The 20835-nt window shown below is 46.2% G+C and overlaps 1 protein-coding gene across 4 annotated transcripts in view; it reads right to left on the bottom strand.

Annotated features, from left to right (window-relative positions):
• ULK3 (unc-51 like kinase 3) overlaps window positions 1–18925 on the bottom strand; it is a 24571-nt gene extending 5646 nt beyond the window's left edge. Inside the window, exons 1-11 of one of the 4 annotated variants that reach the window (XM_058156611.1) lie at window positions 18691–18924; window positions 16824–16964; window positions 15228–15348; window positions 14818–14925; window positions 13536–13679; window positions 11132–11214; window positions 9859–10014; window positions 7396–7501; window positions 6268–6308; window positions 5154–5256; window positions 1960–2024 (exon numbers count right to left, since the gene is read on the bottom strand). In XM_058156611.1, the coding sequence (XP_058012594.1) occupies window positions 1960–2024; window positions 5154–5256; window positions 6268–6308; window positions 7396–7501; window positions 9859–10014; window positions 11132–11214; window positions 13536–13679; window positions 14818–14925; window positions 15228–15348; window positions 16824–16964; window positions 18691–18792 (1170 nt within the window). In that variant the 5' untranslated portion in view covers window positions 18793–18924. Of the gene's footprint in view, window positions 1–1959; window positions 2025–5153; window positions 5257–6267; window positions 6309–7395; window positions 7502–9858; window positions 10015–11131; window positions 11215–13535; window positions 13680–14817; window positions 14926–15227; window positions 15349–16823; window positions 16965–18690 lie in introns of all 4 variants that reach the window. The other 3 variants (XM_058156612.1, XM_058156613.1, XM_058156615.1) reach the window with 3 other exon arrangements.
• Between the last annotated feature and the right edge of the window lie 1910 nt (window positions 18926–20835).

The following is a 20835-nucleotide window of genomic DNA, read 5'->3' as shown; positions in this document are numbered from 1 at the left end:
GCTTCTTACAGCCTGAGCCACACCGCGGCCACTGTTTATTAACAGTGAGCACTCCTTTCTAGTGCTGATGATGTTACGTAGCTGGGTCTGCATGCAAACAACCCAGCTCAGAGATCACCAAAGCCCCCATAAGCTCCATTCTCTTTTAGCACTGATGATGGCACCTAGTTGGGTCCTGAAACGTCAGCAAGGAAACAACCCATTTCAGAGAGCACCTGATTTAAGTCCTGAGCTAGAAATATTCTCTTCGATCTTTCTATGAATCAACCCCCCCACGCTTGGAATCAAACAGGGGGCCAGAAAATGAGCCGCACGGGGAGAAAGAAGAAGTTTTCCTCGCCCCTTCGCCCCCTGGCAACGTGTAGAGTCATTTGGATAAAATTAAAGCCAGAGGATTTCAGGAAGCAGAAAAGATCGGATCTCTTCATGCCGTGCTGAGTTCAAGGAGAGGACGCTGATACATCAATTCATTTCCGAATGCAATTGAATACATTCGCACTCGAGCGGACTGCAAAGGCAAGCAGGCTCTGTGTGTTTGTGTGTGTGTGTGTTTGTGTGTGCAAGGTCTTGGCTGGAGAGGATTTAGGGCAAAAAAAAAAAAAAAAAGTCCCACTGAACAACTCTCCCATTCCATGTGTGCCTTAGCACATCCTTACAACAGTGGTGAAGTCCAATTTTTTTTTACTACCGGTTCTGTGAGTGTGGCTTGGTGGGTATGGCAGGGGAAGGATATTGCAAAATCCCCATTCCCAACCCACTCCGGGGGAAGGTTACTGCAAAATCCCATTCCCACCCCACTCTGGGGCCAGCCAGAGGTGGCATTTGCCAGTTCTCCAAACTACTCAAAATTTCTGTTACCAGTTTTCTAGAACCTGCTGGATTTCACCCCTGCCTTACAACATCTGGCTTTTATTGTGCCTTTTTGGACTGCAGGACAGGTCAAGGAGTTTGTTGTTGTTGTTAGTTGCGAAGTTGTGTTTGACCCATCGCGACCTCATGGACCACGTTCCACCTGGCCTTCCTGTCCTCTACCATCCTCTGGAGTCCATTTAAACTCACACCGGCTGCTTCAGTGACTCCATCCAGCCACTTCGTTCTCTGCTGTCCCCTTCTTCTTTTGCCCTCCATCATTCCCAGTATTAGGCTCTTCTCCAGGGAGTCCTTCCTTCTCATGAGGTGGCCAAAGTATTTGAGTTTCACCTTCAGGATCTGGCCTTCTAAAGAGCAGTCAGGGTTGATCCCCTCTAGAACTGACTTGCTTCTTCGCCAAGGGACTCGCAGGAGTCTTCTCCAGCACCAGAGTTCAAAGGCCTCCATTCTTTGGCGCTCAGCCTTCCTTATGGTCCAACTTTCACAGCCATCCCATTGCAACTGGGAAAACCAGAGCCTTGACTAGACGCACTTTTGTTGGCAGGGTGATGTTTCTGCTTTTTGGTACGCTGTCTAGATTTGCCATAGCTTTCCTCCCCAGGAGCAAGCTTAAACTTAAGGAGTTTAAGGCACCCTATTCTCCAAAGCAGGACAAGAAGCAATTAAGGAGAAATTTCCTGACAGTGAAAATAATGAATCGGTGAAAGGGCTTGCCTCCAGAGGTTGTAGGTGCTCCATCACTGGAGATTTTTAAGAAGCGATTGGATAACCATTTGATCTGCAAGGTCCCTTCCTTCCTTCCTTCCTTCCTTCCTTCCTTCCTTCCTTCCTTCCTTCCTTCCTTCCCTCCCTCTCTTTTTTTCCCCTTCCTTCCCTCCCTCCCTTCCTTCTTTCCTTCCTTCCCTCCCTTTCCTGGAAGGTTTTTAACATCACTGGAGGTTTTTAACAATAGTTTGGACAGCCATCTGTGTGAAAGGGCATCAGGATTTCCTGCTTGAGCAGCGGGTTGGACTAGAAGACCTCCAAGGTCCCTTCCAACTCTCCCGGGTTCAACCGAGGCAACCCTTCCGGTCTCCCCTGGCAGCTCACCTTTGCCACAGCAGCAGATGCCACATCCAGAGCAGCGTAAAGGCGAGGTTTGTTTTTGGACATCTCTGAAACAAAAGGGGAAAAAATAGTTTGCAGATGAGCAATAGCAATAGCAATATCACTTAGACTTATATACCGCTTTATAGCCCTCTCTAAGAGGTTTACAGAGCTAGCCTATTGCCCCCCAACAATCTCTGTCCTCATTTTACGGACCTTAGAAGGATGGAAGGCTGAGTCAACCTTGAGCTAGTCAGGATTGAACTGCTGGCAGTCAGCAGAAGTAGCCTGCAATACTGCAGTCTAATCACTGTGCCACCACGGTCGGTCTGTTCCTTCCTTCCTTCCTTCCTTCCTTCCTTCCTTCCTTCCTTCCTTCCTTCCTTCCTTCCTTCCTTCCTTCCTTCCTTCCTTCCTTCCTTCTTTCCTTCCTTCCTTCCTTCCTTCCTTCCTTCCTTCCTTCCTTCCTTCCTTCCTTCCTTCTTTCCTTTCCATTTAGCAATAACACTTAGACTTATATTCCACTTCACAGTGCTTTTACAGCCCTCTCTAAGTGGTTTACAGAATCAGCCTCTTGCCCCCAACAATCTGGGTCCTCATTTTACCCAGCTCAGAAGGATGGAAGGTTGAGTCAACCTTGAGCCAGTCAGAATCAAACTCCTGACTATGTGGGCAGAGTTAGCCTGCAATACTGCATTCTAACCAGTGGGAGGGAGGGGTGGATGGAAGGAAGGAAGGAAGATTGCAATAGCACTCAGACTTATATACCGCTTCACAGTGCTCCACAGCCCTCTCTAAGCAGTTTACAGAGTCAGCATATTTACCCCCAACAATCTGGGTCCTCATTTTACCCACCTCAGAAGGATGGAAGGCTGAGTCAACCTTGAACCGGAAAGAATCGAACTGCCAAACTGCTGGCAGTCGGCAGACAGCAGAAGTAGCCTGCAGTACTGCATTCTAATCAAAGAACCAAATAAATGTAAGCTAATGTTGCCAGAGATGTGTGTGGGAAGAGATTAGGGGCTGTTTTTCATATACAGGTAGTCCTTGACTTACAACCATAGTTAAGACCAGGATTTCCATGGTTAAAAACACCCCATGCTTGATTTTGCAACCTTTTTTGCCAAAGAAAAGTTTCTTGGGTCAACCGCAGCCCTCCCCAGAAATTGATTGTCTATCTTGCAAACCTACAACAACGGCAAACACAACATGCAATTCCTTTTGCAGGCTCTGTCCTGAAATAGTAAATAGAGCTCAGGGGAAATAGCTTGATTTTGGAGAAAGGGAGGCTGTGGAAGAGTGCCCTCTGGTGGCCCTCAACCCTCCTGCAGGATGGACACCCGCCATCATTTTGCAACAGATCCTTATTTATCATAGAATCATGGGGCCGGAAGGGACCTTGGAGGTCTTCTGGTCCAGAGGAGTCCAACCTTGGGCCATTTTAAGACAGATGGACTTCAACTCCCAGAATTCCCCAGCCAACTTTAAGAAAGGTGGACTTCAACTCCCAGAATTCCCCAGCCAACTTTAAGATAGGTGGACTTCAACTCCCAGAATTCCTCAGCCAACTTTAAGACAGGTGGACTTCAACTCCCAGAATTCCTCAGCCAACTTTAAGACAGGTGGACTTCAACTCCCAGAATTCCTCAGCCAACTTTAAGACAGGTGGACTTCAACTCCCAGAATTCCCCAGCCAACTTTAAGACAGGTGGACTTCAACTCCCAGAATTCCCCAGCCAACTTTAAGATAGGTGGACTTCAACTCCCAGAATTCTCCAGCCAACTTTAAGATAGGTGGACTTCAACTCCCAGAATTCCTCAGCCAACTTTTAGATCGGTAGACTTCAACTCCCAGAATTCCCCAGCCAACTTTAAGACAGGTGGACTTCAACTCCCAGAATTCCTCAGCCAACTTTAAGATCGGTAGACTTCAACTCCCAGAATTCCCCAGCCAACTTTAAGACAGGTGGACTTCAACTCCCAGAATTCCCCAGCCAACTTTAAGACAGGTGGACTTCAACTCCCAGAATTCCCCAGCCAACTTTAAGACAGGTGGACTTCAACTCCCAGAATTCCCCAGCCAACTTTAAGAAAGGTGGACTTCAACTCCCAGAATTCCCCAGCCAACTTTAAGATAGGTGGACTTCAACTCCCAGAATTCCTATGCCAACTTTAAGACAGGTGGACTTCAACTCCCAGAATTCCTCAGCCAACTTTAAGACAGGTGGACTTCAACTCCCAGAATTCCCCAGCCAACTTTAAGATAGGTGGACTTCAACTCCCAGAATTCCTATGCCAACTTTAAGACAGGTGGACTTCAACTCCCAGAATTCCTCAGCCAACTTTAAGACAGGTGGACTTCAACTCCCAGAATTCCCCAGCCAACTTTAAGATAGCTGGACGTCAACTCTCAGAATTCCTCAGCCAACTTTAAGATAGGTGGACTTCAATTCCCAGAATTCCTCAGCCAACTTTAAGATAGGTGGACTTCAATTCCCAGAATTCCCCAGCCAACTTTAAGAAAGGTGGACTTCAACTCCCAGAATTCCCCAGCCAACTTTAAGATAGGTGGACTTCAACTCCCAGAATTCCTATGCCAACTTTAAGACAGGTGGACTTCAACTCCCAGAATTCCTCAGCCAACTTTAAGACAGGTGGACTTCAACTCCCAGAATTCCCCAGCCAACTTTAAGATAGGTGGACTTCAACTCCCAGAATTCCTATGCCAACTTTAAGACAGGTGGACTTCAACTCCCAGAATTCCTCAGCCAACTTTAAGACAGGTGGACTTCAACTCCCAGAATTCCCCAGCCAACTTTAAGATAGCTGGACGTCAACTCTCAGAATTCCTCAGCCAACTTTAAGATAGGTGGACTTCAATTCCCAGAATTCCTCAGCCAACTTTAAGATAGGTGGACTTCAATTCCCAGAATTCCCCAGTCAACTTTAAAACAGATGGACTTCAACTCCCAGAATTTCCCCAGCCAACTTTAAGATAGGTGGACGTCAACTCCCAGAATTCCTCAGCCAACTTTCAGACAGATGGACTTCAACTCCCAGAATTCCTCAGCCAACTTTAAGATAGGTGGACTTCAACTCCCAGAATTCTCCAGCACTGGATCTTACCAACAAGACACTGTTTCGAGCAAGGGTTTGATGATGCTATCTCGTTCAGCTTCCCTCCCTTAGAAATTTACCTTTTAAAATGTCCCGTTCAGAGCAGCCTTTTTGCAAAAGGGCTTTGTTGTCCGATGCCACCAGCGCCTTGAGCTGCTCTGCACGTGAGATATAATCGCTCACCTGGGCAAGAGGAGAAACAGGACATGAACCAGAAAACATCAGGCTTAAAAGTGGGAAGACATCGCCCCATCTGACACTGACCAGGAAGCAGAAGCAGAATGTCAAAAATAAAATAATAATAAAAAAAGAGCTTCTATGATTTTATACCGAAATAGGCACCTTGCAAATTAAGGTGCCTACTTCTTAATTTGTAAGGTGCCTACTTCTTAATTACATCACCGCAGATGGGGACTGCAGCCAAGAAATTAAAAGACGCTTGCTCCTGGGGAGGAAAGCTATGGCAAATCTAGACAGCGTACTCAAAAGCAGAGACATCACCCTGCCAACAAAAGTGCATAATAGTCACGGCTATGGTGTTCCCAGTTGCAATGGATGGCTGTGAAGGTTGGACCATAAGAAAGGCTGAGCGCCAAAGAATTGAGGCCTTTGAACTCTGGTGCTGGAGAAGACTCCTGCGAGTCCCATGGACTGCAAGGCCATCCAACCGGTCAGTCCTAGAGGAGATCAACCCTGACTGCTCTTTAGAAGGCCAGATCCTGAAGATGAAACTGAAATACTCTGGCCACCTAATGAGAAGGAAGGACTCCCTGGAGAAGAGCCTAATGCTGGGAACGATGGAGGGCAAAAGAAGAAAGGGACGACAGAGAACGAGGTGGCTGGACGGAGTCACTGAAGCAGTAGGCATGAGTTTAAATGGACTCCAGAGGATGGTAGAGGACAGGAAGGCCTGGAGGAATGTTGTTCATGGGGTTGCGATGGGTCGGACACGACTTCGCAACTAACAACAACTTCTTCTTCTCAAAAATCAATCAATCAATTGGGGCTCAGAACAGCCAAAGGGCTCTCGGTGTAAAACACTGCTAATAGATAGACCTGTAATAGCGAACTTATGGGACCCATGCCATAGGTGTCACGCAGAGCCATATCAGTGGGCACAGGAGCTCAGCTCCGGTGCGCCAGCTGATTTTCGGGCCTTCTGTGGGTCAGTTGGAAAGCGGACAATTGACTAACCTTGGCTCGGATGGCTTCCTTCCGTTGGGCGTCCCGTTCAACTGAAGGCAACAAGAGAGAGGAGGAAGTGAGCTGGGCAAGGCTGTGTGTTAGACACAGAGGCAAAATCAGTGGAGACTGTCAGAACTGGAAGGCAGGTACTCCTCGACTTGCGACCGTAATGCAGCTTTGGACATCGTGACGGTTGCAAAATGGGTCGGTCATGCAAGAGACTTGATTTTGTAACCTTTTTTTTCTTTTTCTTTTTGGAGTGCTCATTAAGCGAGCCATTGCTACGGGAGGCGGTTTGCTTGAAAGCTGGAGGTCGATGACGCTTTTGGGCAAAACCGTTTGTAAAACACCATCACTATGACCATGGGATGCTGCCAAATGGACATCAATGCGGCCCGGTTGCCAATCACCCAAAATTTGATTCACGTGACTCCCAGGGGTGCGCGCAACAGGCAGAACTTTGAATCACGGTTGCAGGTAGCTCCCAAGTCATTAAGCAGATGCAGATGATAAAAGCACCTCACTGAGGACTAGGAGCATAGGCTTTCCAAGCAGAGGGAAGACCTGGGGGAGTGCAAGGCCAGGTACCAGCACCTGGAGGCTCAGCGGGCTGAGATGGTCAGCCAGTTCCAGGCCATGAGGCAGTCCCACTGGAACAAGGTCCTCCGGCTCTTTGCCACCAGCGGCTCTTCCCTCCAGCCTTTGCCCAAAGCCCCACACTAGGCGGCTGAAGCAGACCCCAAGTCAGAATTTCTGCCCTGCTTTGACCCACACAAAAGGACCCCAAGGGGGGAGACTCTCTGCAGCAACACAACCGTTCATTGCACATATCCGGCCCAGGGGCCTTAGTCTGAGGACCCCTGATTTAGTGCAATATTAAAAATGCAAAAAAATTTTCTGCGGACTGCCAAAATTTTCTCGTGGACCATCAGTGGCCCAAGGACCACCAGTTGGTGACCCCTGCTCTAGAACAGGGATCTCCAATCATGGCAACTTTTAAGACTTGTGGACTTCAACTCCCAGAATTCCTCAGCCAGCTTTGTTAAAATCCACAAGTCTTAAAAGTTGCCAAGATTGGAGAGCCCTGCTCTAGAAGAAAGAAGGAAGGGAAAAGCAAAGAGCAGCTGGGCTACTCACAGCGTAAGGCAGGAACAAAGTACTCCAGAGCTTTGGAGTAGAGTGACAGGGCGGTGGCCATGTCACCTTCTTGGTCCTTCTTGACGGCCTCCATGACAAGTTTGGTCTGCAATGAAGCAACATAAGAAGATGTTAAAGAAGAAGAGACTCTGGGCCGAGGGAGTCTGTCCTCAAAAACAGGTTTGCCTGCCCAAAACTTAGCAACTTTAAGAGGTGTGGACTTCAACTCCCAGAATCTACCAGCCAGATAACATCTGGAGGTGGCTCAGAGATATACCTCTGAAATTCAATTAACTGTGAGGAAGAGGAGGAGGAACATAATTATTTGTATATTTATGGATTTATAATCAGGTTTGTTATTAGATCCACTTTCAATAAAAATAGTTTTGGTTTTTCCTGTGGAGTGGATTTGGTGTGATCTATCTAGTGGGGGCTAGCAAATAGAGACCAAGTAGATTCTACTGTAATAGTAAGTTCTCCACCAATGCTGAACTACAAAACCTCTCCTTCTTTCCTTCCTTCCTTCCTTCCTTCCTTCCTTCCTTCCTTCCTTCCTTCCTTCCTTCCTTCCTTCCTTCCCCATTCTTATCACTTTCCTTCCCCTTCCCTCCCTTCTCATCATCTTCCTCCCTCCCTCCCTCCCTCTTCCTTTCTTCCTACCTTCCTATCATCTTACGCACGGTCACTCACGCCCTCGTCACTTCCCACCTGGACTATTGCAATGCTCTCTACATGGGGCTCCCCTTGAAGAGCACCCGGAGGCTCCAGTTAGTCCAGAATGCGGCCGCGCGGGTGATAGAGGGAGCACCGCGTTGCTCCCATATAACACCTATCCTGCGCGGCCTGCACTGGCTACCGGTAGTCTTCCGGGTGCAATTCAAGGTTTTGGTTACCATCTTTAAAGCGCTCCATGGCTTAGGACCGGGATACCTTCGAGACAGCCTTCTGCCACCGATTGCCTCCCAACGACCTGTGCACTACCACAGAGTGGCCCTCCTCAGGGTGCCGTCGACCAAACAATGTAGTTTGGCGACCCCCAGGGGGAAGGCCTTCTCTGTGGTGGCACCAGCCCTGTGGAATGAGCTTCCTCCAGGATTACGACAACTCCCTGACCTCCGGACCTTCAGATGTGAACTGAAGACCCTATTATTTCAGCGTGTGGGACTAGCCTAAGAACAAAATGTTTTAACCAAATTTTAATGGGGGTTTTATTGGTTCTTACTGTTTTAGTGATCAGGCTTTGATTATATTTAGTTTTAATTTGGGTTTTAAATGTTTATATATTATATTGTTTTATATTGTTTTAATATGCCTGTGAACCGCCCTGAGTCCTACGGGAGATGGTGCGGTATATAAGTTTGATAAATAAATAAATAAATAAATAAATCTGTCGTCCTTCCTTCCTTCTTTCCTTCCTTCCTTCCTTTTTCTTTCCTTCCTTCCTTCCTCCTTCTCATCATCTTCCTCCTCCTCCCTCCCTCTTCCTTTCTTCCTACCTTCCTATCATCTTACGCACGGTCACTCACGCCTCGTCACTTCCCACCTGGACTATTGCAATGCTCTACATGGGGCTCCTTGAAGAGCACCGGAGGCTCAGTTAGTCAGAATGCGGCGCGGGTGATAGAGGAGCACCGCGTTGCTCCCATATAACACCTATCCTCGCGGCCTGCACTGGCTACGGTAGTCTTCGGGTGCAATTCAAGGTTTTGGTTACCATCTTTAAAGCGCTCCATGGCTTAGGACGGGATACCTTGAGACCGCCTTCTGCCACGATTGCCTCCCAACGACCTGTGCGCTCCCACAGAGTGGCCCTCCTCAGGGTGCCGTCGACCAAACAATGTAGGTTGGCGACCCCCAGGGGGAGGGCCTTCTCTGTGGCGGCACCAGCCCTGTGGAATGAGCTTCCTCCTGGATTACGACAACTCCCTGACCTCTGGACCTTCAGACGTGAACTGAAGACTCTATTATTTCAGCGCGCGGGACTAGCCTAAGAACAAAATGTTTTAACCAAATTTTAATGGGGGTTTTATTGGTTCTTACTGTTTTAGTGATCAGGCTTTGATAATATTTAGTTTTAATCTGGGTTTTAAATGTTTATTTATTATATTGTTTTATATTGTTTTAATATGCCTGTGAACCGCCCTGAGTCCTACGGGAGATGGTGCGGTATATAAGTTTGATAAATAAATAAATAAATAAATAAATCTGTCGTCCTTCCTTCCTTCCTTCCTTCCTTCCTTCCTTCCCTCCCTCTATCTTCCTTTCTTCCTCTCTCTTCCTTTTTTACTTCTTCATCTGTTACTTCTTCATCTGTCTTCCTTCCTTCCTCTCTTCATCTGTCTTCCTTCCTTCCTCCCTCCCTCCATTTTCCTTTCTTCCTATGATCTGTCTTGCTTCCTTCCTTCCCTCCCTCCAACCCTCATTCATTCTCCCTCCCTCTCTCCCCTGTTTGCTGATACTCACTGCATTCCCCAAACTTTCCGCACTGGGCATGTGCTCCATATCCACAAAGGGGTGCGCGAAGAACGCCTGGAAGGAGATGCGCTGCTGGGGGTCTCTTTGCAAAAGACGTTGCAGGAGATCCCGGCATTCCGGGGAGAGACGGGGGCGGCTGGGAAGCTGTGGCAGGAAAGGTGGGAGAAGCAGGTGAAAGCTTAAAGGTACCCCACTGTTGGAATGGGACTTTTCGGCTCGAACCCTTCGCCTTGCCTGTTTCTCCTCAAGGGTTTCGCCTCTGCATTATTAGCCACAAAGCCTTTCTCCTCGGCTGGCCCTCCCCCAGCCTTTCGTCCTGGCACATTGGCCACAGCCACTCCCTCCCACGCGCTTCTCTGTAGCCCATACACAGAAGGAGTTTTTGTCCTGGATTTTTTGACACCTGGGATAGTTAGGGGCCAACGAAACAGCCACAGGGGGAAGGAAGGAAGGAACAGCCTTGGTGTTGTAACTCCGCCCCCGGAGAGTGTTGTGAAGTGGGGAGGGGGACAGAACACTTGGTGAAATGGGAGGGAGAAGGTGGGAGAAGTGGGGGGATGGACTTCCACCTCTGGCTTTTTTTTCCCCCCCCGAGAGAAGGAAGAACCCTTTTCAGGCCAGATATCCACATCGATAACTAATGACAATAAATAATTTACAGCACTGATTCACATCCCCACCCCAAAAAAAAGAAGGGAGATGTTGGCAAACATCCCATTCAGTGATGGGTTTCAAATTTTTTTACTACCGGTTCTGTGGGCGTGGCTTGGCGGGCGTGGCTTGGCTTGGCGGGCGTGGTTTGATGGGCGTGGCAGGGGAAAGGATACTTCAAAATCCCCATTTCCTCCCGATCAGCTAGGACTCAGGAGGCAGAGAATACATGGCCAGTCAGAATTTTTACTACCGGTTCTCCAAACTACTCAAAATTTCCGCTACCGGCTCTCCGGAATCGGTCAGAACCTGCTGAAACCCACCTCTGATCCCATTCAAGATTTAGAAAGGAAGAAAAGGAAATTGTAAAAGTGCTCCATTCCCACCCCTGCCCATTCCCTCAGTTCAAAGGGGAGCAGTCCTGATTTTTTTTTTACAATTTTAACATTTTTTTGCAAGGGGAAGAGTTAGTTGTAATTAATTTCTTAACCAAAAGCAACAGAAGTTAAAAGCCATGTGAACACACACACACACACACACCCCGCCCTGGCTGTAAAACTCACATCACAACCAACCAAGGCAACCCCCACCTGCAGCCTTGCAGGGTTACCTCAACGGGTTGGCTGCTCCGGATCTTCTCCTCCAGCTCAGCAAAAGATTTGGAGGCAAAAGGGGGTCGGCCAAAGAGGGCCTCTAGAAGGGGAAAATAAAAAAAAAAAGATAACCTAGTTAAGGATCGGATGCCTTGCAAAGACGTCAGAAAGAATTCCGAGGAAGCTGCAGAGAGGGAAGTCACAATCACGGCGTTCAAATCTCTTGACCCGGCAAAAATTTCAAAAGACATCAACCTAGACCAGGAGTCAGCAACCTGCGGCTCCAGAGCCGCATGTGGCTCTTTCACCCGTCTGCTGCGGCTCCCTGTCACTCAAAATATGTGCCACATCTGCCGGCACGCAATTTATTGAGCTTTTCGATCCCCCGGTAGGCCAACCATAGATAAATCCGAGAAAAGAAAAGTTTCAGAAGAAAACAGAAGGTTTAATTCAACTACATATCCTAGTTTTGTGGCTGCTCAAGAAACAGTCAGGCACCCGAAGGGTTTTGTGGCTCCCAGTGTTTTCTTTTCTGTTGGAAACGGGTCCAAATGGCTCTCTGAGTGGTTTTTTTTGTTTAATTTGCATTTATATCCCGCCCTTCTCCGAAGACTCAGGGCGGCTTACACTATGTCAAGCAATAGTCTTCATCCATTTGTATATTATATACAAAGTCAACTTATTGCCCCCAACAATCTGGGTCCTCATTTTACCTACCTTATAAAGGATGGAAGGCTGAGTCAACCTTGGGCCTGGTGGGACTCGAACCTGCAGTAATTGCAGGCAGCTGTGTTAATAACAGACTGTCTTACCAGTCTGAGCCACAGAGGCCCTTTAAGGTTGCAGAACCCTGACGTAGACCACTGAGATGTCTATGTGTGTGTATGTGTGTATGTGCGTGTGTGTGTTTGTATGTATGCATCTGTGTGTTTGTGTGTGTGTGTGTGTGTACAGTAGTGGCCAAAATTGCGGAAACCTTTTGGGAAACTAACCCTAACCCTTGCCACAGTCTCTAACTGAATCCCTGCAGTTATTTCAGTTAGTCACCTGGTTGTTAAATGAAATATGTCACAAAAGGGGAATCACGTGACCCCCGGGGCACTGCAACCGTCATAAATATGAATCAGTTGCCGAGGATTTGAAATTCGATCATGTGGCCACGGGGATGCTGCAACGGTCGTAAGTGTGAAAAACGGTCATAGGTCGCTTTTCTCAGGGCTGTTTTTTTTTTCAGTAGTGGCCAAAATTGTGGAAACCTTTTGGGAAAAGGGGAGACATGATAGCTGTGTTCCAATATTTGAGTGGCTGCCACACAGAAGAGGGAGTCAAGCTATTCTCCAAAGCACCTGAGGGCAGGACAAGAAGCAATGGGTGGAAACAAATCAAGGAGAGAAGCAACCTAGAACTAAGGAGAAATTTCCTGGCAGTGAGAATAATTAACCAGTGGAACAACTTGCCTCCAGAAGTTGTAAATGCTGCAACACTGGATGTTTTTAAGAAGATGTTGGATAACCATTTGTCTGAAGTGGTGTAGGGTTTCCTGTCTAAGCAGCGGGTTGGACTAGAGGACCTCCAAGGTCCCTTCCAACTCTGTTGTTCTGTTCTATTCTATTCTATTCTATTCATTCTAATTCTAATTCTAATTCTAATTCTAATTCTATTCTGTTCTGTTCTGTTCTATTCTATTCTATTCTATTCTATTCTATTCTATTCTATTCTATTCTATTCTATTCTATTCTATTCTATTCTTCTATTCTATTCTATTCTATTCTATTCTATTCTATTCTATTCTATTCTATTCTATTCTATTCTATTCTATCTATATATCTGTATCTTTATCTATCTATCTATATCTACAGTATATCTATATATCTATATCTATATAAATCTATATATATTATCTCTCTCTCTCTCTCTCTCTCTCTCTCTCTCTCTCTAACTCTCTCTCTCTAACTCTCTCTCTCTCTCTCTCTCTCTCTCTCTCTCTCTCTCTAACTCTCTCTCTCTAACTCTCTCTCTCTCTATCTGTCTATCTATCTCTGTATCTCTCTCTCTCTCTCTCTCTCTCTCTCTCTCTCTCTCTCTCTCTCTCTCTATCTATCTATCTATCTATCTATCTATCTATCTATCTATGCAATGGGTGGAAACTAATCAAGGAGAGAAGCAACCTAGAACTAAGGAGAAATTTCCTGACAGTGAGAACAATTAATCAGTGGAACAACTTGCCTCCAGAAGTTGTGAATGCTCCAACACTGGAAGTTTTTAAGAAAATGTTGGATAGCCATTTGTCTGAAATGGTGTAGGGTTCCCTGCCTGGGCAGGGGGTTGGACTAGAAGGCCTCCAAGGTCCCTTCCAACTCTGTTATTATTATTATTATTATTAAAAGTGCATTTTTGAGGTTTGATCTCATCTTCTCTTACCATAGAGAATCACGCCCACCGACCACAAATCTACGCGAGCATCGTATTGCCGACTGCACACCATTTCTGGTGCCATGTAAAGTGGAGAACCTCTCAGCACGTGCTTCTCATCCCTGGGGGACATGTGTTGTGCGAACCCAAAATCTAAGGGGAAAGAAGGAGCATCGATTAAAAACCTTCACAGGAGTTGTTCATCCCTGCATCCCAGGGAAATCATGATGTACAGGTTAGGGTGACGATTAAGGTTTTGCAACCCTAACTGTCGCAACCATTCATTTACCAATTATTTGGGGGTCCTCTGAAAAGTGCTCTAGGATTTGTCCTCGCATTCATCCTCATCCTCCCCTCCCCCTCTCCACAAACCCCTCTCTTTTCTAGCATTGATGATGTTACCTAATTTAGGTCGTGAAATAATCTGCAAGAAAACCACCAAGCTCAGAGAGCATCAAGGACCTCCTCATTCCAACCCTGAGCTGCAAATCTTCTCCTTTATCGGTCTTCATTTAACCGGAGTAATGCGGTGGCCTAGAGGTGCAGCTCTCGCCTCACAATCAGGAGGCTGTGAGTTCGATCCTCGGTAGAGGCAGATATTTCTCTCTCTGGGCACAATGAGAATATATCTGCTGAACAGAACTCCATATTGGCGACAGGAAGGGCATCCGGCCGGTAAACACTCAGCTCCATTCAGTTCAGGGTTGAAATCCAGTAGGTTCTGACAGGTTCTGGAGAACCGCTAGCGTGAATTTTGAGCAGTTCAGAGAACCGGCAAGCGGAAATTTTGAGTAGTTCGGAGAACTGGCAAATACCATCTCTGGCTGGCCCCAGAGTGGGGAAGGAATGGAGATTTTGCAGTATCCTTCCCCTGGAGTGGGGTGGGAATGGAGATTTTGCAGTATCCTTCCCCCAGGAGTGGGGAGGGAATGGGGATTTTGCAGTATCCTTCCCCTGGAGTGGGGTGGGAATGGGGATTTTGCAGTATCCTTCCCCTGGAGCGGGGAGGGAATGGAGATTTTGCAGTATCCTTCCCCTGCCACGCCCACCAAGCCACGCCCACCAAGCCATGTCACGCCCACCGAACCGGTAGTAAAAAAATTTGGATTTCACCGCTGATTCACCAGACTCCACCCCTTGGATTATGGGTTCGTTAAAAAATGGTGATGATTTACGGCCAACATAGTAAAGTCAAACCCTACTGATTGTGTCTACTTGTGAGCTAAATCCACTTGAAGGGATTTCAATGAGTCCAGCCAGCCTTTGCCTGAAATTCCGGTTCTTTCCTTACCTGCCAGCTTGAGATGAGGTTTCTCCAAGGAACTCAGTAGGATATTTTGGGGTTTGAGGTCCAGATGGGAGATATTCTTATCGTGAAGAAACTTCAAGGCACAAGCTGCTTTGAAAAAAAAGAAAAACGCACTCAGAAACAGCCCGTATTCTTGAGGACTAGATCCCTAAGTCAGCGTTTCTCAACCTCAGCGACTTTCAGAAGGGTGGACTTCAACTCCCAGAATCCCCCAGCCTGCAAGTTGAAGTTCAACCCTCTTAAAGAAACACTGCTCTGAACCAGGAATATTCAACTTTGGCAACTTTTAAGATTTGTGGACTTCAGCTCCCAGAATTCCCCAGCGAGGATAGCATAGCTGGCTGGAGAATTCTGGGAGTTGAAGTCCACAAGTTTCTCTCCTTATTCCTCACCCAGTTGTTGTAGAAATATACAAGCCACCTTTTCTGGAAGAATCCTCCGGCTATGAATGAAACGGGACAGATCACCTCCCGCACAATATTCCATGATTAAGTAGATATATTCCTTGTCCCACTAAAACAGAGAGAGGGGGAAAAAAAACCTCCATCAAGTTGATCAGAAGCACATCTACTTTCCTATTCCCATCAAGCCAACCTTCCCCCCACCCGCAAGTTTCTAGTCCTTATGAAGGCAATACCCAGCCCCAGTGGGAGTTATTGCTGAATAAATGTGTGGAGAATTGCACATATTTTTTTCATTGTCAGTCTTAGGATGCGGTGCTCTAAGTAGCTTAGTCAACGAAATAGCTGCAGCTCAGGAGTGAAATGCTCCCGGTTCGGACCGGATCACTCGATCCGGTAGCAATGGTGACGGGTGGTTCGGAGAACCGGTAGCAAAAATCCCTCCCCACCCCCATGCCCAGCTGAGCCGCGCGATCATCAGTTTTTTGTTTTTTTTACTACTTTTAAAAGCATTTTTTCTTTGGCTGAAAAAATGTTTTTAAAAGTAAAAAAAAAAAGACTCTGATGATCGCGTGGCTCAGCTGGGATCGTCAGAACTCTTTAAAAGCTTTTGTTATAGTAATAATAATAATGTTTTAATTTGTATATCGCCCTTCTCCCAAAGGACTCAGGGCGGTGAACAGGCAAATAAAATACAAACAGAAACATACACCATAATTAAAACAACCCTTAAAAAAATTTGCCAGAAAATTTAAAATAACATTACACCCCATAAAAATTACAGAAATTTAAAACCCACAATTAAAATTTAAAATTTAGAATTTAAAATCAGGCCAGTCCAGCCAAACGGAATAAATAGGTTTTAAGGGCCGCCAGTCGACATTGTTTGGCTGACGGCACCCTGAGGAGTCCCTCTCTGTGGGAACGCACCGGACGCTGAGAGATAGAGGCCGGCAGTAGACGGTCCCGTAAGTAGCCCGGTCCTAAGCCATGGAGCGCTTTAAAGATGGTAACCAATACCTTGAAGCGCACCCGGAAAACAACAGGTAGCCAGTGCAGTCTGCGCAGGATAGGTGTTCCTCTGGCGATCCCAGCTGAGTTGCCTGATCGTCAGAACCCTTTAAAAGCATGTTTTCTACAAGCTCTTCGGCCGAAGAGGTTGTAAAAAAAAATGTTTTTAAAAGGTTCTGGCGATCAGGCAACTCAGCTGGGATCGTCAGAACCCTTTAAAAGCTTTTTTTCCTCTGGCGATCCCAGCTGAATTGCCTGATCATCACAGGCTTTTAAAAGCATTTTTTAAAAAAATGCTTTTAAAATGTAGAAAAAATGCTTTTAAAAGTTTTTTTTTTAAAAAGTTGGCCACGCCCACCTAGTCACATTGCCCCCCCCCACCAAGCCACGGCCACAGAACCAGTAGTAACGAATTTTACATTTCACCCTGCTGCAGCTCCTTTGCAATTGGTCCTTGATTTACAACCATTTGTTGAGCGAGCGTTCCAAGTTACAACGGCACAGAACGAAGGGACTTAAGACCAGTACTCACACCTCAACCTCAGTCAAAGGACAACCCCTCCCCCTTATTTGCACCTGGAAGTCCTTTAACTCCACAATGTGAGGGTGCCGGACATTCTTCAGGATCTCAATTTCGGTCAGCAGGTTTTCGACAGAGGCCTTGTTCAGATTTTTCTTACTCACGCATTTGATGGCTACCACTTCCCGGGTGTTCTTCTAACAAGACAGAAAAGAAAAGAGTTTGGAATTTTCTAGTGAGGTGTTTATTTTATATTTTTTAGCTTTTTTAAATAAAAAAATAACCTTGGGTATTTTATATTTTTTTTAGCTTTTTAAAATGTTTTTTAACCTTGCGTATTTTATACTTTTTAGTTTTTTTTAAAAAAAATTAACCTTGGGTATTTTATATTTTTTGTAGCTTTTTAAAACATTTTTTAACCTTGGGTATTTTATATTGTTTAGCTTTTTAAAATGTTTTTTTTAACTTTGGGTATTTTATATTGTTTAGTTTTTTTAAATGTTTTTTTAACTTTGGGTATTTTATATTGTTTAGCTTTTTAAAATGTTTTTTTAACTTTGGGTATTTTATATTGTTTAGTTTTTAAAAATGTTTTTTAACCTTGCATATTTTAGGTTGTTTAGCTTTTTAGAATGTTTTTCAACCTTGGGTATTTTATATTTTAAACAATAGAGCCAAAAGACGAATATAGATCTTATATTTGAGGGTGATTTTAACCATGTTATTGTAATGTAGGTACTCATGAGTCAATACAAAATGCTTGCATCTACCTCTGTTTGTCTTTTGGCTGTATCGTTTAAATTATTAAAAGGGACTAATTGTTTTCTATTGTCTATTTTTTAGCTTTTAAGAATGTTTGGTTTTTTTTAATTCTGGATACTTGTAGGGGAGATGGGTGGGAAGAAAAAAACGCAAGAAACAAATACATTGAATACATAAAAACAGCCCCTCTGTTGCTCATTATTTCTTTTACCCTGCTCACAAAATATGAGAGGTGGGGGTTGTTTTTCATGAAAAATATATCCCATCCTTCTTAATATTTCATTGCTTTCGGTCATTTTCGAGGCCATCCAATCCATCAGGGTTCTAGAGATGCTACCCCTTTCATTTTTAACGCTATCCACAGATAATCCGTGCACCCCCAAAATTCTTTTGTGGGGGGGAGGGAGATGGGGGAGGGGAGGAGAGGAAATCCACCCTAATTTTTCCAAAGTGGGAAGGAGTTTCAGGACCACAACCATTAGGAAACCCCAGAGTAGATGATGATGATGATAATAATAATAACAACAACAACAACAACAACATACATCAAGAAATTCCAGCTTCCTGCAATAACACCAGCAGAACTGCAAAAAACTGCGCTACTCGGAACATCGTACATCTTAAGAAACTACTTGGCTGATACCTAGGATGCTGGCAGCAACCCCTTTCAACCATTAGCACCAGTCAATGGTATTTGTGATGCCTTTTTGAATGTTCAGCTAAGTTTCATGTTTAATGAATAAAGATAACAACAACAACAACAGAGTTGGAAGGGACCTTGGAGGTCTTCTAGTCCAACCCCCTTGCTTAGGCAGGAAACCCTACATCATTTCAGACAAATGGCTATCCAACAGATTCTTAAAAACTTCCAGTGTTGGAGCATTCACAACTTCTGCAGGCAAGGTGTCTTGTCTGTGTGTGTGTGTGACTGTGTGTTGTGAGTGTGTCAATCACCCCCCTCCCAGACTCCTGTCCGGCTGCCTCCCTCCCCCCCCCTTTTTTTTTTTGCTTTTGCACGCGCGTCCCCAACCCAAGGAGCTGCTGCGCCCAGGTAGGACCCTTCCAGGTAGACTTCCTCGCGCAGGGGAGGCTCCACTTTTTGGCAGGCCAGGGCAAAGGGGGCTCTCTCCCAGATATCCCTCCATGCCAACCCCGCGTTACCTTCCTGTAGGCTTTGAAGACGGTGGCGTAGGTGCCGCTGCCCAGCCGCTCGGTTAGCAAGAAATCTTCCAGCTGCGGAGGTGCCCAGCCGGACCCGGCCATCTCCACGCACCCACCTACCCACCGCCGGGCAGGAGAGGCGGCCGGGCCGAGCCGGGCAAGGCTCCTCCGGGTCCCCGCTTGCAGGCAGAGGCGGAGGCGGCTGGAGGCTCCTCCTGCTCCGCTTCCTGGTTGGCAAAGCAAGCCGAGAAGCGCAGCCGCTGCGCGCAACCGGCTGGCAGCTGGGCGCCGCTGCAACGATGCGCTGCACCGGGGGAGGAAATCCCTGGAGGGGGAGGGAGCGGGGAGAGAGGAGGGGAGGGGAGGGGAGGGGGAAAGATGGACAGAAAGCCCCTTGTTTGACCCAGGAGTGAAGGCACCAGGTTAGAAGCCACCGAGACGGGGAGTTCTAGTTCCACTTGGTTAGGTGACTGTGTGATGGCGAGTTCTAGTCTTCTTGCCTTTGGCTACAAAAGCCAGCTGGACGACTATGGGCCAATGACCGGGAGACGGTGAATTGTAGTTCTAGGTAAAGCATGACAAGTCAGCTGGATGAGTTTTTGGGCCATTTAGGAGGGGACAGGGAGTTTTTAGTTCCACCTTAGGCACAAGGGCGTGATTGGGCGGCTTTGAGCCGATCAGCAGGAGACAGTTTGCGCCAACTATCTGACCTTCGGACCTTTCCCCGTGAATTAAAAACTTATTTATTTATCCAAGTGGGACTGGCTTGATTTTTAAATTTTCAAATTTTTAGTAATTTTATATGGGGTATTTTAGGCTGGGTCAATTTGACGGTTTTAATTTGGCCATTATTGAATATGTATTTTAATTGATATTTTAATTTTGTATATTTAATTGTTTTAACCTTGGCTGTATACCGCCCCGAGTCCTTCGGGAGAAAGGCGGCATAAAAATTTAAATAAATAAAATAAATAAATAATAAACAGTGAATTCTAGTTGGGTGAATTTGGGCCATTTACCAGGAGACGGTGAGTTCTAGTTTCATTTGGTTGGGTGACTGTGAGATGGCGAGTTCTAGTCTTCTTGCCTTTGGCTACAAAAGCCAGCTGGGCGACTATGGGCCAATGACCGGGAGACGGTGAGTTGTAGTTCCACCTTTAAGCATGACAGCCAGCTGGATGAGTTTTTGGGCCATTTACGAGGGGACAGGGAGTTCTAGTTCCACCTTAGGCATGAGGGCGTGGTTGGGCAGCTTTGATCAGCAGGAGACAGTGAATTCTAGTTTTGCTTTAGGTACAAAAGCCAATTGGGTGAATTTGGGCCATTTACCAGGAGACAGTGAGTTTTAGTTCCACCTTAGGCATGACAGTGCGGTTGGGTGAGTTTGAGCCAATCACCAGGAGATGGTGAGGTCTTGGGTTAGGTACAAAAGCCAGCTGGGTCACTTACCAGGAGATGGTGAGTTCTAGTTCCACCTTAGGCATGAGAGCCTGGTTGGGTGAATTTGGGCCAATCACCAGGAGATAGTTCCAGTCCTATCTTAGATAAGAAACCCGGCTAGGTAAATTTGGGCCATTTACCCGGAGACGGTGAGTTATAGTTCCACCTTAGCCAGCTGGGTGAGTCTGGCCCAAACACCGGGAGAGGAAGAGTTCTGGTTCCATGTTAGGCATGAAAGCCAGCTGGGTATCCAGCCCATCTTGCAGGATTATATTTGCGGGGAAAATAAGAGGGAGGGAGGAGCACGAGATACCATGTTTGCCACCTTGAATTATTGTTAAAAACAACAATGAAAGTGAGATACAAACCCTTTCTCTCTTCCCGCTCCCTTTCTCTCTCTCTGCTTCTGTATGTCTCTCATGATGTGCCAACCCAGCCTCTTGTTGTGACTTCTTGTGTCTTGTAAAGTCAGAAAATTGGGACGGTGTGCAAACAGCCACTAAGATTCAGCCTGGCACAGGATGAGCCTGAAAATGATCCCATGAAACTTTTCCGTTGGCAGCTGCCTCCAGAAATCAGTTTCCATTGCTCCCGTTTTATCTTTTGAAGGCCGCCATCAAGTTCTTCGGCAACAAAATATAAGAGGACAAAGCAAGTGTTCCAATGCTTAATAGCATTCAAAGAAACATACACACATACACAAAA

Source organism: Ahaetulla prasina, chromosome 13, assembly GCF_028640845.1.
Source record: "Ahaetulla prasina isolate Xishuangbanna chromosome 13, ASM2864084v1, whole genome shotgun sequence".
In the NCBI taxonomy this organism is placed as follows: domain Eukaryota; kingdom Metazoa; phylum Chordata; class Lepidosauria; order Squamata; family Colubridae; genus Ahaetulla; species Ahaetulla prasina.
The sequence above is the reverse complement of the archived record's forward strand: the minus strand, read 5'-3'. Positions and strand labels throughout refer to the sequence as shown.